This window comes from Pungitius pungitius, chromosome 8, assembly GCF_949316345.1.
Source record: "Pungitius pungitius chromosome 8, fPunPun2.1, whole genome shotgun sequence".
Taxonomy (NCBI): domain Eukaryota; kingdom Metazoa; phylum Chordata; class Actinopteri; order Perciformes; family Gasterosteidae; genus Pungitius; species Pungitius pungitius.
This window is the reverse complement of record NC_084907.1, coordinates 8,349,343-8,364,829: the sequence shown is the minus strand read 5'-3', so window position 1 is coordinate 8,364,829 and position 15,487 is coordinate 8,349,343. Positions and strand designations below refer to the sequence as shown.

General features: G+C 40.5%; 1 protein-coding gene across 4 annotated transcripts in view; it reads left to right on the top strand.

The window, feature by feature from the left end:
- The window catches only part of LOC119193902 (dihydropyridine-sensitive L-type skeletal muscle calcium channel subunit alpha-1-like), a 111,019-nt gene that overhangs the window by 54,687 nt on the left and 40,845 nt on the right, over positions 1 to 15,487 (top strand). For all 4 annotated transcript variants that reach the window (XR_009956804.1, XM_062563886.1, XM_062563887.1 and 1 more), the window contains exons 24-33: positions 1,042 to 1,188; positions 1,359 to 1,560; positions 1,721 to 1,879; positions 3,384 to 3,494; positions 4,327 to 4,410; positions 10,247 to 10,294; positions 11,465 to 11,491; positions 11,586 to 11,711; positions 11,796 to 11,861; positions 12,439 to 12,530. Coding sequence is in view for 3 of the 4 variants with exons in the window: in XM_062563886.1 (XP_062419870.1) it covers positions 1,042 to 1,188; positions 1,359 to 1,560; positions 1,721 to 1,879; positions 3,384 to 3,494; positions 4,327 to 4,410; positions 10,247 to 10,294; positions 11,465 to 11,491; positions 11,586 to 11,711; positions 11,796 to 11,861; positions 12,439 to 12,530 (1,062 nt within the window). In the remaining variant the exon portion in view is untranslated. The remainder of the gene's footprint in view (positions 1 to 1,041; positions 1,189 to 1,358; positions 1,561 to 1,720; positions 1,880 to 3,383; positions 3,495 to 4,326; positions 4,411 to 10,246; positions 10,295 to 11,464; positions 11,492 to 11,585; positions 11,712 to 11,795; positions 11,862 to 12,438; positions 12,531 to 15,487) is intronic.

Sequence of the window (15,487 nt, the reverse complement as noted above, 5' to 3'; positions counted from 1 at the left end):
CGTAACGGGACCAATCATGTGGATGCTGTGAGCAGTAACTGCGAAGGTACTTCCTGAGTTCCTGATTGAGCCTTTCGGTTGAGCCCTTCGGTTTGGCCGCTTGTCGCCGGATGGTATCCGGACGTCAGCTTCACCTTTATCCCCAGCCGGTTGCAGAACGCCTTCCAGACGTAGGAGGGCCTCACAGATGTTGAATATGCTCATTAACTTTTGAATAATGTTGAGAGTTCATTGACAGTGTGCCATATAATCTAGTGCGCCCTATAGTGCAAAAAATACGGTACCTACAAAACAATTACAGTTGTTGTGAGAAGTGTCTCATTCCCTATGACTTCCACCCGACATTTCCAGGTCTATTTCCTCAACAACAACAGACCCCTGAGCTACGCATTCGCCCTTTTGTAAAAACAAATTTTGTAAAAACATTTTTCCAAACTGAATCTTTTAATCTAGGTTGATTAAAAGTTGAGGCAAAGGAATATTCAACAGCACTAGACATCATCGTTACATCCACCTGCTACAAAAACAAAGCACCCTGACCATGGAGCTTGTCTCCACATTCCTGCAGGATACTCTTTGTGAGCTGTTGCTTCAGTGTCTTTCGACTGGACACCTTCAAGTTACTTAAAAACATACTGGAATTATTAATTTCATTATGTGAATTAAAGCCACTAGCATGGTAATGTATTCTTGACAACCTGCATCACACTCTCCTAGCCTTCAACGTGAAGTATAAATGTAATGATATTCAGTTTAATATTGAATAAGACAAAGACAAACAGTAATGCCTGAACTGAGTAAAAGGCATTGTCTTATCTGCTGTGTTCATTTGAACAAATCATAAATTAGACAAAATTAATACATTTGCCTCTACACACGTTCTCTCATTTGTCTAAAAAGCACCAATAAATATAAACAATATAAAATGAAACAGGTTATAATAGTAATTTTAAGTGCTATTAAAAATGTAACTTAGAGTAGCCTGGAGAAACGCGGACGGTGGTTTTAACTGTAGTATCTTTTCCGTCCACTTTGACACAGAGGCTGGTATATGAAGTACCAGGAAGGAGGACTTCATGCGATTGAGGTCTATGAGAGGGAATGGACCAACTCAGAACTTAACTTTGACAACATCCTCAATGGCATGCTGGCTCTTTTCACCATTTCTACCTTTGAAGGCTGGCCAAAGTGAGTCATGATCTTTTCTGTGCCATTTGAAGGGTATCTATTCATTTTGGGATTGATAGTTAGGGTTAGGACCGACCCACTCTATATGTAGTTGTGTGCAGCACATCTGAAATATACTGTTATTATATTGTAATTTCTATATTTGTGTGTGACTTGTCTCTTATTCCTAGGATACTATATAAAGCAATTGATTCAAACTTGGAGGATAGTGGTCCAATGTACAACAACCGTGTGGCCATCTCAATCTTCTTTATCATCTACCTCATCCTTATCGCCTTCTTCATGATGAATATATTTGTGGGCTTTGTCATTGTGACATTCCAAGAGCAAGGAGAGCAGGAGTATAAGGACTGTGAACTGGACAAAAACCAGGTAGGCCTATGCTCCTGGTAGAAATGCAAATAAAACTGATATGTCCACTGGCAACAAAAAACAACCAAACAACCAAACAACAAATACAAACACTGCTGTACATTCAGTCTTACTTCATACTGCTAAATGCAGAAATATTACTTGTCTTTAAACCCTCTAGCGCCAGTGTGTGCAGTATGCTCTTAAGGCCAGACCTCTGCGATGTTATATTCCTAAGAACCCCTACCAGTATCAGGTGTGGTACATCGTCACCTCCTGCTACTTTGAGTACCTTATGTTCCTCCTCATTATGCTCAACACCATGTGTCTTGGAATGCAGGTATGAATAAAACACATTTCACATACATATAACATACCTTTTGTCACTGGTCTGTCTTATAGTGGGAATTTTATACATATTCATGTTGCTGATGTTTGAGGGAGAGTGTAGAGAGAAGTTAATGCTTTCCTGTGTGCTTGGACTATTGACTGAAATTGTGTAATAACAATTTTTCTCAGGACTTAATAAGCCCAGATTTGAAGACTTCGTATGTCATTAGCAACTGTCCCAAGAATGATAGAACAAATGGGCGGAACAATTAATACTGGTTTGTGTTGACTTTTAGGCAAGATTTGCCTCGCTGGTGAAGATGTCAGGAATCTACAGTGACACCTAATGTTTAGGGTTAGAGGGGAAGATATCTCAATCAGATTCAAGAGGAGCAGTTCAAGTGGAATATCCTTCCTGTTTTGAGTTGTCTCAGGGTTTTAGTTCAGAGCTGTGATTTGGAAACACATACCCTCTCTGTTCACACAATTTAGCCTTGTTTAAAGAAAGTATGCGGTGGAAAGTTGCCTCTATTTTGCGCTCTCCTACTTCTTCTGTTTTTGTTTATATATTAAAGTCGGGTGAAGCCAGGGCCTAAGCCGACTGAAAGTCCGTCGTTATTATTATTTCACCACTTCAATCGCACTTTTGAGGACTTTATCATATTCAAAAACTTTTGAATATTTGCATGCGCTTCAGAAGTGCGAAAAATTTAGATATTCTTGGGGTTCAATTAGGGCATAAAAAGTGCTCTCTAGCGCCCCCTGTAAGTGCTCCCTCTGGGGAATTTTTTCCCACTTTTACCGATTGACTTGAACCTTCGCACACAGGTGCTCTTGGATGTGCTCTACCAAAAAGTAAACCATGGTATGCAAATTGCGCCTAACAAATTTTTCCTCCATTTTGGATTTTGTGAAAAAAATGTTTTTGCCATCTCCTCCCAGGCGCTTGGTCCGATTCTTACGAAGTCTTCAGCAAAATCATAATTTGCCCAATGCTATCAAAAGATTTCCAAATTTTCCCAGAATATTTGAAAATTAGGTGGCACTATACTGATTCTCTGTATTTTTGCTTGTTTTTTGCAATTTCCATTGCTTTTTGGATTTACAAACAAACAAACTCCAAGAGTTTAAATCCGGTCGATTTCAAAATCAGGCAAGTTGATCCTGACACCCGTGGTGTCAAACATTATTAAAATCAAGTTTTAAAATCGAGTTTTCATAAAACTACCTGATCCGCCACCTATTAGCTTAGATCAAAGTGAGATGAAACAAAGCCCAAGCTACTTGAACTCTGAACATGCGAACAGGGTGTGAAAGTCTTTAAGAAACAGCTGTTAGTGAGCCTGGCCTGGGAACGCCTTGTATTTGCAGAAAGAGATGCTGCATCTTTCTAGGTGATTTGTAAGTTAGAAAATGCTATCTTACAAATAATCTTAGTGCTATTATAAGTAAAATCGCCCTGACTGACTTTATATTCATGCTATTGTGTCAATGTGTACCTTTTCAACCCACAGCACTGTAACCAGTCAGATCACGTAACCCACCTGTCTGACATGCTGAATGTAATTTTCACTGTGCTCTTCACTGTGGAGATGATCCTGAAACTTATGGCCTTCAAAGCAAAGGTGAGTTAAGATTACATTTTCCAGGAAATAAATAGGTAAGAGCTGACTCTGGTAGTGCATTTAGAAGTTCTAAATCACCATTGCAAAATTGCCTCTGAGGGCTTTACAACATGTGACGTCCTCTGTCGGATGAAGCCTCACATCAGCACAGGAAAAACTCACCAAAAAAACTTAAAAAAAAAAAACAGGGATAGAAGAAGAAACTTTAGGGAACGTGGCAGAGGTTCAACAATGGAAGGAAGAATGTATAGGCCATATACATGTGCCAATGTTTGAGTCTACTTATTTTCAGAGCTTCAATCTGTGTTTTTATCACCCAACAACAATTTGAAATAATACTCAGGGCCTTTTGTCATGGAAGCAGACTACTATTGTTTATTTAACTTGGATGCCAAGCTCTAGAAGGTCGTCATTGACCGGGGCGATTGTGGCTCAGTCCAGTGAAAAGTTGTCTTTCAATAAGAGGATTGATAAACTGATTCCTGGCTCTGATAGTGTCAATGTACCTGTGGGCAAGACATGAACCCCAAATTGTAGCTGTGACTATGGAGTCTGACTGCTAGTTCCTGATGGGCAGGTATCACTGTCTGGACAGGATCTCTAACAATTCACCTTGTGATTAAGCCTAAAGCGAAAAGTAAACACACTACAAAAACGTTCAAGAGTTCCTTTAACCCCACAAATCATATTAAAGCAGGTGTGAAAGACGATAGCATAGCAAAAAACCAAACAGTCTATATATTTTAGCAAAGTAATCAAACAAGCGTGTACTACAATGAGGTCCCTGGAAACATGATATTCTCTAACACACATCCACATTGTTTTGTCAAAGGGTTATTTCGGAGACCCTTGGAACGTCTTTGACTTTGTCATCGTCATTGGAAGTGTTGTGGACGTGATGCTGAGCGAAATTGATGTAAGTACTTTACCTTTCTTTTTTTCTGTCACTGTTATTCTGTGATAGATTGGGTTGTCTGAAATCCATATGCATTGTGGGAGAGTAGGTGCATGGTCCAAAGCAGAGTGGACTTTAATTTTAAGACATCGTATCCCTTTCAAGCTTGGTCTTGAGTTTGACATATATAGACCATGACTTTAAGGTAATTGAAGTTAACTATCTGTTCGTGTCGTCAAAGAATGAGCAAGAATTTCAGAAAATGGTAGAACTCTGGATTGTCAGCGGTCCTAATGTGTTGCAAGGCACAAAAGTGCTAGAAGATAGAAGTAGAAAATTCCGCAGTAATTATAAGAGCGTGGCCTAGACCAGGGGTTCTTAACCTTTTTGACCCTTTTGACGATAAACTTTTTAATTACAAAGTTCGCCAGGCCCGTTCAAATATTAATACTGTCTTGGATTAACTAATAGATATCAGTTGTGGTTGGATTTGTGTTCAATGATTCAATGACCAAAACCAAAAGAAATTAAAGCTCCAAGCAGCGGTAGACGGGTTCTCGTTAATCTGCGCATGTTGGCGTTACAAACATGGCCGCGGACCAGTCGTTGCTAACCATGGAGGGATGCCTAGAATGACGCTTTGCAAACTTTCTCTAACATCAACAAGGTCTTGGTCCTTTTCTGCAGTGTTATAAGCTCTTTAAGATAAGACAGAGCCTCACCAGCAAGTGCCTTGTAGGCGAGGAGAATGACCTATCAATTTTATTCTTGATTTAACAGGGAACCAATGCAAAGAAGCTAATACAGGAGTTATAGGATCCCTTTTCTTAGTTCTTGTTAATACCTGCTGCAGTATTCTGAATCAACTGGAGAGGCTTAAGAGACAAGAGCAGCCTGATTATAAAGAATTGCAATAATCCAGTCTAGAAGTAACAAACGCATGAACTAATTCTGCATCACTTTGAGACAGAAAGTTCCTGATATTCAATATAATTACGTGGATGAAAAAAGACGGTCCTTGAACTCTTCTTCAAATGAGAGAAGGACATATCCAGGTCGAAGATTCTTGACGGTGCTGCTGGATACCAGAGCAATTCCATCCAGAGAAACTGTATCATTTGACAAGTGACTTTGAAGGCGCTCTGGGCCAAGTTATAAAGATACATTTTTCTGAGTTTAGGAATTTGCAGGTCATCCCAAGTTTTGATGTCTCCAAGACATTCTTAAAATCTAACAAGCTGATCGGCCTCTTCTGGCTTAATCGACAGATATAGTTGAGTATTGTCTGCATAACAATAGAAGTTCATGCAGTGATAACATTGCCCAAATTAAAAATATAAAGGGTAAATAAAATCAGTCAAAGCTCAAAACTTTGTGGGACTCTGACCAACATTGGTGGTCATTGAGGAATCACCGTTAACAAGCATAAACTGGGATCGATCCGATAAATAGGACTTAAACCTGCCGAGTCCAGTTCCTTTAATACCAATCAAAGGTCATAGTCTCTGCAGCAAGATACAATCATAATGGTGTCAAATGCAGCACTGAGGTCCAGCAAGACAAGAAAAGAGATGAGTCTTTGGTCCGATGCAAGTATAAAATCATTCTGAATTTTCACTAGTTTTGTTTAGAGCTCAATTAGACCATGTTCAGGTAAGGCTACAGTTAGACTTAGAGATACAAACTGGAGCTTTTGGGCTGATCCACCCAAGTTTGAAGAATCGGTAATACCTCTGCCTGTTTTGCCGTATTTGATGCTGCTGTAAACTGTCTACCACTGTGGGTAGCACCCCCCGAAATCGAGGTGGCCGCCACCTGAACTGGACGGCGTAGCCTCCGTCGTTTGTACGCAGGACCCATTGAGATACATTGGGGAGGGCTTGCCACTCTCCCAAAAAGTCAGTTAGGGCAGCGCTCGTCTAGTAGAGCCGGAACCATCCTCGGAGAGGGCGAACGGCCCTCACGCTCGCTGGAACCGGCTGTGCCCAGAAGCAGCGGCTGGGACTCTGGACTGACTCCCGGAGAGTCCCGGGGGGAAGGGAGCACCGAATAATGCGGTGACACCTTGAACCCTCCGGTGGGGATCACTTTCCAGGCCCTGACCCCTAAGACGGGTTGCCGGCGAAAGAGGGGCAATAAGGATCGTGAGAGCTGCGTCCCGTCCGGGGTGGAGGAAGCCGCCGCGCGTGCCGCCGCCGCCAGAAACGAGCGCCTGGGTCCCGCGGTGAAGGGATGGGAAAAAGCCTCAGCCGTCCCGGAATCCTCGGCGAGATCCACTTGCAATCCCCACGAAGACATCAGGCGCTCTGCCTCAGCACGAGCCGGACCGGAGCCGCGGGGAGCGCGACTCATCGACAGGCGTTCCCGTCTCAGCTAGCCCCCTCGAGGGCTGGCTGAGCGTGCTCCACGCCCAAGCAGACACACAAAGTGTGCGAGTCCCTGCCCGTAATGAAACGGGTGCAAGGGGGGGCACACTGGACAAACTGCTCAGCCATTACTCACTAGTCAAATAACATTCAGATAATGTTGATGAATGTGAATGACCCCGTGAAACGGAAAAAAAGCACAAATAATATTTTTATAGGAGACAGTATGGAAGTATATCTGTGTCATCGGGTTTTGAAAGAAAAACGTGATTGAATTTCTAACACTGAATGTTTTTCAACGTTAAAATACTACAAAAAATTCACCCGCAAAAATTCAACCTCAACATCCGGGACCTCAAGTAAGAGCAATCGATTCTATATTCAAGGTCAGGAGCGTGCGTCAAGCAAAAGGAGCGAGCACCCAATAAAACTTTGACTTGTCGGCAGAATGGTGACCGGATTGTAGCCATGTCCAATAATAACAGTGCTTTAACTCTCGTTTTCATTCAAACCAAATGAACTTGGTAAATGGACTTGTACAGCGCTTTTCTAGTCTTCTGACCATTCAAAGTGCTTTAACACTACATCATTCCCCCATTCATACACTGATAACAGGACCTACCATACACAGTGGCAAAAAAGGTTATTAATAGTATATTAAGTTGCCGCTCTGTTGCGTAAAATAAAGACCAAACGATGTCCTGTCCTTTGCGTAAGAAAATAAACTCACGTGTCTGCAGCTCAATACGGCTCAATGACAACACTGAAGGAACAACGTCACACCCCAGGTTTAAGGCTCCAGCAGCTGGGCAGCGCGTTGGAAAATGCCGGTGTCTCGTACAGAGGCGGTGTCCGAATGAGACGTGCTGCTCTGGGTGTAGCCTCTTTAGCACTCGGCCTCTGATGGGGTTCCTGTAATAGCTTTGTTACCTAGCTAGCACTGATGTCTGCTTACGTTAGCACGGCTCTACCATGTTTGAAATATCTAAACGTCCTGCCTCCACATTACTTACGGTCTTCTCGTCCCAGGTCTCTGTTCCAACCCATGACATGCACGTCCATATGTACCGTTAGTACCACGGTTAAATCTACACGTCCCTGCACAGTGGATGACTCATGAGCTACAGTTGATATGGCCATTGAACACACTGTCTGCAGCTCAATGACAAACACCACCAAAGGATTTACTACTTGGATCTGCTGCCAGTCTGCTGGCAGCACGTGGGAAAGTGCCGGTGTCTCGTACGTTCACAAAACCACGGTGTGAACTATTTGCGCTGCGAGTATGAGAGTGTCCTGTTCATATTTTAAGTTTCTCTCTTTAAAACCATATGAATTATTTTAAACGTATCTTAAATGAACCACATGTAAATATAAAACTAACAAGTTTTCCAAACTTTTGTGATTTTATTTTTTTCCATGACTTTTTCAGTTTTTTCATGACTGTACGAACCCTGGTCGAAAGAATAGCTGTGTCACGTGACGCCACTAATCAGCCGTTATGGTTCAGCTGGCTGAGACCAACTGACAAACTGACAGAGTGGAGTATCCATGGCGACGGAGAAGCTGCTCACAGATGCAGTGATTTACACAGAATTCACATCTTAAACAAATGCTTTCTGGAGCGAAACCATTTGGGGTAGCCAAAAATAATGTGATTTTGGGAGACACAAGACATTACCGAACGCATGAGTGTAGTTTTCATGTCTATGTGTTTTAAAACTACTCAACTAGCAGTTTACAAAACATGTACCTTCTGATGTTTTCTGACTTTGTCCACACTCTAGGTTTCTGGAACATTCCAAAGTTCCACTCTAACTTAGAAACGGAACCAAAAACTAATGAAACATAATTAGTGATTATGAAAAAAGTAGAATAGATATCAACAAGCTGTTTTATAAAATTGTAAAGACTTGTGTCAACATTTTAAAGTTAATTAAATTATAAGCGCTAAAAAGCTGAAAAGTCATAGCACACCTCTCCTGAAGGAGCTGAACATAACATCTTAATAGCTGAAAGTGTGAAGGAGTTGAAACGTGCGGTGGAAGAAATAGAATAAGTAGAATAAAGATTCGAAGAAAAATACTTGAGAGGCATCACTGCATTCCAATAATAAGTAGAATAAAGATTTGAAGAACAATACTTGGAATGGATCAATGCATTCAATGCATTCCAAGGCATCTTTTAAATGCCACAGCCTACCTAAGCATTGTTTCTGACTATATCCATCCCTTTATGGCCACCATGTACCCATCCTCTGAAGGTTATTTCCAGCAGGATGATTCACCATGTCACAAAGCTCGAATCATTTCAAATGAGTTTCTTGAACATGACAATGACTTCACTGTACTAAAATGGCCCCCACAGTCACCAGATCTCAACCAATAGAGCATCTTTGGGATGCGGTGGAATGGGAGCTTCGTGCCCTGGATGTGCATCCCACAAATCTCCATCAACTGCAAGATGCTATCCTATCAATATGGGCCAACATTTCTAAAGAATGCTTTCAGCACCTTGTTGAATCAATGCCATGTAAAATTAAGGCAGTTCTGGAAGTGAAAGGAGGTCAAACACAGTATTAGTCTGGTGTTCCTAATAATCCTTTAGGTGAGAGTATGTATATACACATATGGGCGTGTGTGTACCCTGTCTGTTGAAAATGCAAAAATAAAAGTGATTAAAAGAAAGAAGCTAGTTGGAACATTTAGACCTGATGTACAAAGGCTTAATCAGGTGGCTAAGCCAGACTCTTTTCCACTCCCACGTATGGAGCCCAAAGGGCTCAGAAGAGAAGTTTGAGTTTTCCCTCATCTGTCAAGAACCCTCTGAGTCTAGTTGTCTACAGTCTCCAAATGGACCAGCCGTTTTTGCTGTATACGGATGCTAGTAAGGTGGGAGGCTGTGCTAATGCAGGATTAATAGAAATGTTTTTATGGCCCGGAGAGTTTCTTTTCTCAGAAAATCAGCTCAACAAAGAGGCACTGGTATCGTTTGGTGGTATATCCTTAACATTTCCCCTTAATCTTTCTCCACTCACTCCAATATATCGTCTAGCTGTACTTATTGTGTTTTTGTGTTCTTGCCTATATTGTATTTTTGGTTTTAAATTAATTGAGCAAGTGTTTTGCTCAAAAATACTCCTGCCCCTACTTCTTACTACTCTTTCACTCAGACACTCGAGACAGTTAACCTTCTGTGCACAACATCCAGGACATATTTACAAATTCTGCTCAAACACCGCTTTAAGCAGTGTTGGTAATTATGTTGCATAGATACAATTTAAAGAATTGAATTACTTCTGTTCTTAATATTATTTGGATTTATTCAGAATTCATAAAGTACATTTCGATAACACATGTATGTGATGCCTATGTGTTAATCTGTTTTCATGCTTTCTTCCTGTCATCATCTCCCAATGTCACTTTTACAGATGAAAGGTCTTTATTTGCTCATGGCAATGATTTTTCTAATTTTTTGTTTTCCTCCGACAGGCAGCACTGGCCTCCTCTGGAGGACTTTACTGTCTCCATGGCTGCACTGTAACTATTCACTTGCTTCAGTTTAGCATGAAGTTGAGATATTGCATGAATTCGTATAAAAAAGTGTTACACTAACAAAGGTTCTTATATGCCCGAGCACCTATTCGTAAAGCACGGTAAGGCTACAATGATGAGTTTGTTCAAATATATCACCAAGAAATGGCAACAAAATTTCCCCCCAAAAATAAAGATTGACAATTTCTGTTACGGTTCAGAGCCTGGTCCCCAGATACTTTTCTTTAAGACTCTATGTAATACATGTACCCAACACATTTTATATTAATGTACGGTTTAAGCGTCTTTGAATTATTGTAGGGGGTCGGCTGGTTTACCGTTCTGAAGTGTTATAATTCCATAACACACGTACACTTTAAAAGTGCTTTAAAAAGCACTATTGTTTTTCATGGTGAAGAATGCCTTGCTGCAACATTGTTCCACTAGAGGTTCTATAACTTCTTACTTTCGTATGGTACCAGTTTGATCAATCAGATTTATCTACTAAATTAGTATAGAACCATTCCTGGCACCATGACTGTGATCCCTAATTTCTGTTTAGATGTTCTCAGGCAGGGGGTCTCATCAAACATGTTACATTTGGAAAAGATCTGCCGACATTACATGTCATTTAGCTGACACTTTTGTCCAAAGTGACTTATAATAAGTACATTTCAACCATAGAGATACAAACTTAGAAGAACAAGAAACGAGAGTGCATTTTCATCAAATAAGCCGATTTACAACTTGTTATAGATAAATTGTACTTGATAATGGCTCTTAAGTGCTAAAATTTGTTATTGTTTTTAGTCAAGGTGTGTCTTTAGTTTGCAGTGTAAGATGTAAAGGCTCTTTGCTGTGCTGATGTCATCAAAGAGCTCATTCCACAATTTAGGAGCCAGGACAGCAAAGAGTTGTGATCTTGTCGAGTATTTTGTTCTCAGTATTTTGCTGCTTTTCCTCAGAGGGAGGAACAAGTGTGCGGGTTGGGATGTAGGGTTCGATCATATTCTGGATGTGGACTCTTTCTAATTTTTAACTTTTCTTCAGCCCCATTAACACATGCATGTTATCTTAAAATTATCTTAATTCTCTTAATTTGTGTGTTGACACAGTCAACATTTTGCATGTACGCATCATTTTTGAGGGCAATTTTTGTCAAATTTGTTCCTGCAGGCAGTGGATCCCATGCAAGCAATTGCGGTGAGTTGTTTCACATTTTCTTGAATTCCAATTTTGTGGTATTTAGGAGTTGGCTCTGTCATTTTCAATTTGTCCTGTATTATTCTCTGAGAAGTCTTCTGAGAACATGAGTGTGTCAGTCACATTCTTCAGACTGTTTCGAGTCATGCGTCTTGTGAAACTTTTGAATCGCTCTGAGGGAATAAGGAATCTTCTGTGGACCTTCATCAAATCTCTTCAGGTCATTAGCATTTCATAGCAAAATTCAGCCTGTGGTTTATCATTATCATTTCTCTCTGACATTACATTGTTCATTGTGTTGCAGGCTCTTCCCTATGTGGCTCTGCTAATTCTTATGCTGTTCTTTATATATGCTGTGGTTGGAATGCAGGTATACACACCAGAAACCTATAACATATGTATTTGCAGTTAGCTATTGTCTCAACAAATTATGATAATGCTACCAGGGACCTTCATCAATACGCGTTCGCAAAACAAACCTAGCTCTAGAAGCACATAAACCTCAACTGGACTCAATAAGTAGTATTTGGTGTGATCCATGTAGGCCCAACTCTTTCTTCTAATCACACGGTGATGTCCCAACACATTCTTTAGGGTGACCATACCTATTTCAGCAGTGTGACATGCAAGTTGCATTCCTATAGAAATTGTCATATCAGAAAAAAAACAGATGCTCTGCTAAAATACTTATACTTACTTAAGTGCACTATTAGCATCTTGGAGCATCTTGGTCAATCAACACTATCTTATCCCCATTTGGCTTTGATTGGCCTGCCCAAATCTAGCACATGTAAGGTGAGAAGCTTGGGGGCTTATTGCTGTTTTTAAAAAAAAACATGCTTTTCGAAATCCCTTAACATTCTGTAGGGAGGGGTCGTCTGATGTTATGCAAAGCCAGTATGAACTGTTACTCAATGAAGTAACGTCACATTATTTTTTTTCTGCAGATATTTGGAAAAATTGCATTGGTAGACGGCACTTACATCGTCAGAAACAATAACTTCCAGACATTCCCACATGCTGTGCTGGTGTTATTCAGGTTGGTAGTCCCCAGCAGGTACTTTTCAATTCAGAGAATGCTGTCTAGATGTAGATTTAAATCTGTTAATGCTAATGTTATGTCATGGTCGCAGATTGTTGTTGTCATCTTCTATAAAAATGCAAATCTCAGAGATTAAGGGAAATATGTTGCTGATTTGGAAAGGTGGGTTGCTCTGAAGCTTAAATTGGCGGGTAAATATTTAATGTCCAGGTGTCCTTGAGCTTCCTTAATGCAGGAAACCGAATTGTCATTCTGCAAGTAACGTATGCTGTTGAGACCTTCTCTGCATGTGATTGTTAACTGTAACAAAAAAACTCTGAATCTCAATGAGCTAATTCAAGAATTGTGACAGTAAGCAAAGCACTCGAGGGGGCCATCTCCAACTGCAAGGACAGTATTTTAAACAGACAACTACTTTAAACAGGCATCAAGTAAGTTGCATCAAGTTGTTTATTTATATAAACCAGGCGTGAGCAAGGTTTGAACAAGACAAAAAGTCTTTCTGGCCTACTGTATTAAAATGAAAAACAAAACTGACCTCCCAGTCTATCCACAAAACAGGAGAAAACAGAAATGACCCCGCCCTCTTCATAGGAGGGGGCGGAGTCAAGGGACATAACTGTATAAGAGAAACATAATACCATGCTGTATATTGCTGTAAAATATGGATGGGAAAAGTTTTCTATTGTGTTTATTTCTCTGTTCCTCAGACCTGGAAAAATATTTTCATTTTGCGATATTCTTGATTCTTTACAGATTAACAGAAAACGAGAGAAGATGAATTTTTTATGTTTTATTCTACACTTACAGAGATGTCTTTATGCTAACCAAGCTATGCAAATCTGTCTATTTGCCAACTTTACTCAACTCAGACGCCATCTACACGGCCGTTTTAAGGATTAGATTGGGGCTAAAATTGTGAATTTGTAAAATGAAAAAATATATTATTTATTAAAAGAAATTAAAGAACTAAGTAAAAGTATAGTGTGTAAAATTTTCAACACAAAATCTTTTTCATCCACTGATTTTTATTCTACACATAGTTGTAAGTTAAAGTACATGTATTGTATTTTTCAATGTTAAAGACTAAAACTTTCAGGTGCAAATTTGTTTTTCTAATGATCATATATATATATATATATATATATATATATATATATATATATATATATATATATATATATATATATATATAAATTTTTATATTTTGTAATATGGAGACTTTCAGCCAACATTTTACCACAAGAAAAATCATACTAAAAAGAATCAAGAACAAATATACAATGGAATGTATTCAAGTTTGTTAATAAATTATCAATAAGAAGAGTAGCTAAATTATTAAATTATTAGTTGCTGGATTAATATCACTTTTTTAAAATATTGACTTTAGAAATGATAATAGCAAGTAATAACGCCATTAGGACTTGTGGAGTTGCGTAAATATTCCTGGCAGAAGTTCTTTGCTGCAAATAATTAACTTTCTAATTAAGTAGCACAAAATAAAATCCCTTTCCTAATTTTAACGCTGAAAATCTGTTCAGACTGAGCTTCCTTTTTTGGCCTAAAACTTAGCGAAAACAGTGCCAGAACCAACTTCCAATGACAATATTCTGTATTCATCACGTAGAAATATGATATTGCTTGATAAGTGTTGGTTACTATGACCATTTATCAATTTAAAAATACTGTGTCGGGGCACTGGCCGGACAGTTAGAAATGCGGCCGAGGACGCATGCGCCGATCGGACAAAGCTTTCACAAGTCAGTGGTCGTTAGCCGTGTGGAGCATCGCTAGGAATGCCGCTTTGCAAAGTGTCAACATATAACCAGGACATTCTTATCTACCATTCCAAAATTAAAGCCTCTCAAAATACCATACATGAGCAAATTTCCTTCAAAATCTATACCCAGACAACATTTGGTCAATTTCAGGTTATGAATAAAAGGTAATTAAAAATAGTTACACAGTAATTCCACTTCAGCCAGAGAGAACACATCACCATGGTGTGACTTGGTGATAACCAGGACGTTCTGATGTTCTATCCCCAAATAAAAGCCTCTCAAAATACCATACATGACCCACCTTCCTTCGAAATCTTTTCAAAGGTGTTTTTTGTAAATTGCTCCCTATGCACAGATTAATATTTCTTCCGTCAAAATGCAACATTTAGAGCCTAAGATCTCAAGAGCACGCTGCGTGGATTTGAAAAGAATCGCGTTTAATCCCTGGGAGGAGTTCGGTCTTTTACAACTCTAAGAAATTATGAAAATATGCCAAAAAAGGTACATCTTCAATGATTAAATGCAGCGCCCTTCATCTTCAAAAATTATGAAAAAATGATGGTGTATTCAGGGGTTCAATGTTTACCCAAGCTACAATTTTGGTGAGGGCAGGCCAAGCCATTTGGAAGTTATAAATCTTGACAGATTAAGTAACACCACTTGAGGACTTAGTTGCCCCATATCTCATCAAAACAATGAGATATCAGCACCATTGTGATATACACAATAGACAAGAAAACTACAAAATAAGACAGGAAGAGGACCCAAACCGTGACAGAACCCCCCCTCAAGGACCGAATTCCAGACGGTCCTAAAGGGGAGCAGAACCGGAGAAAATCAGACAAGGGGACCGCGCGGGGAACTCAAGGTGATGGCGGCCACTTGTCGGGTCTTTCGGGGGGCCGACCGCAACGGCGATCGGGCCTCAGGGTCTCGGGGGGTCTGCCGGGGCGGCGGCGGGGCCTCAGAGCTGTGCGGCTCAGGCGGCGTCGTGGCGGGGGGCGGCGAGCTGTGCGGCTCCGGCGTTGTCGTGGCGGGGGCGGAGACGGGAGTCTTGGGGCCGGGACGGGCGGAGACGGGAGTCTGGGGGTCGGGAGCCGGGGCTGGGACGGGAGTCTGGGGGCCGGGTCAGGAGCCGGGGCTGGGGGGGCACGTCGTCTCCTCCCTCCCGGG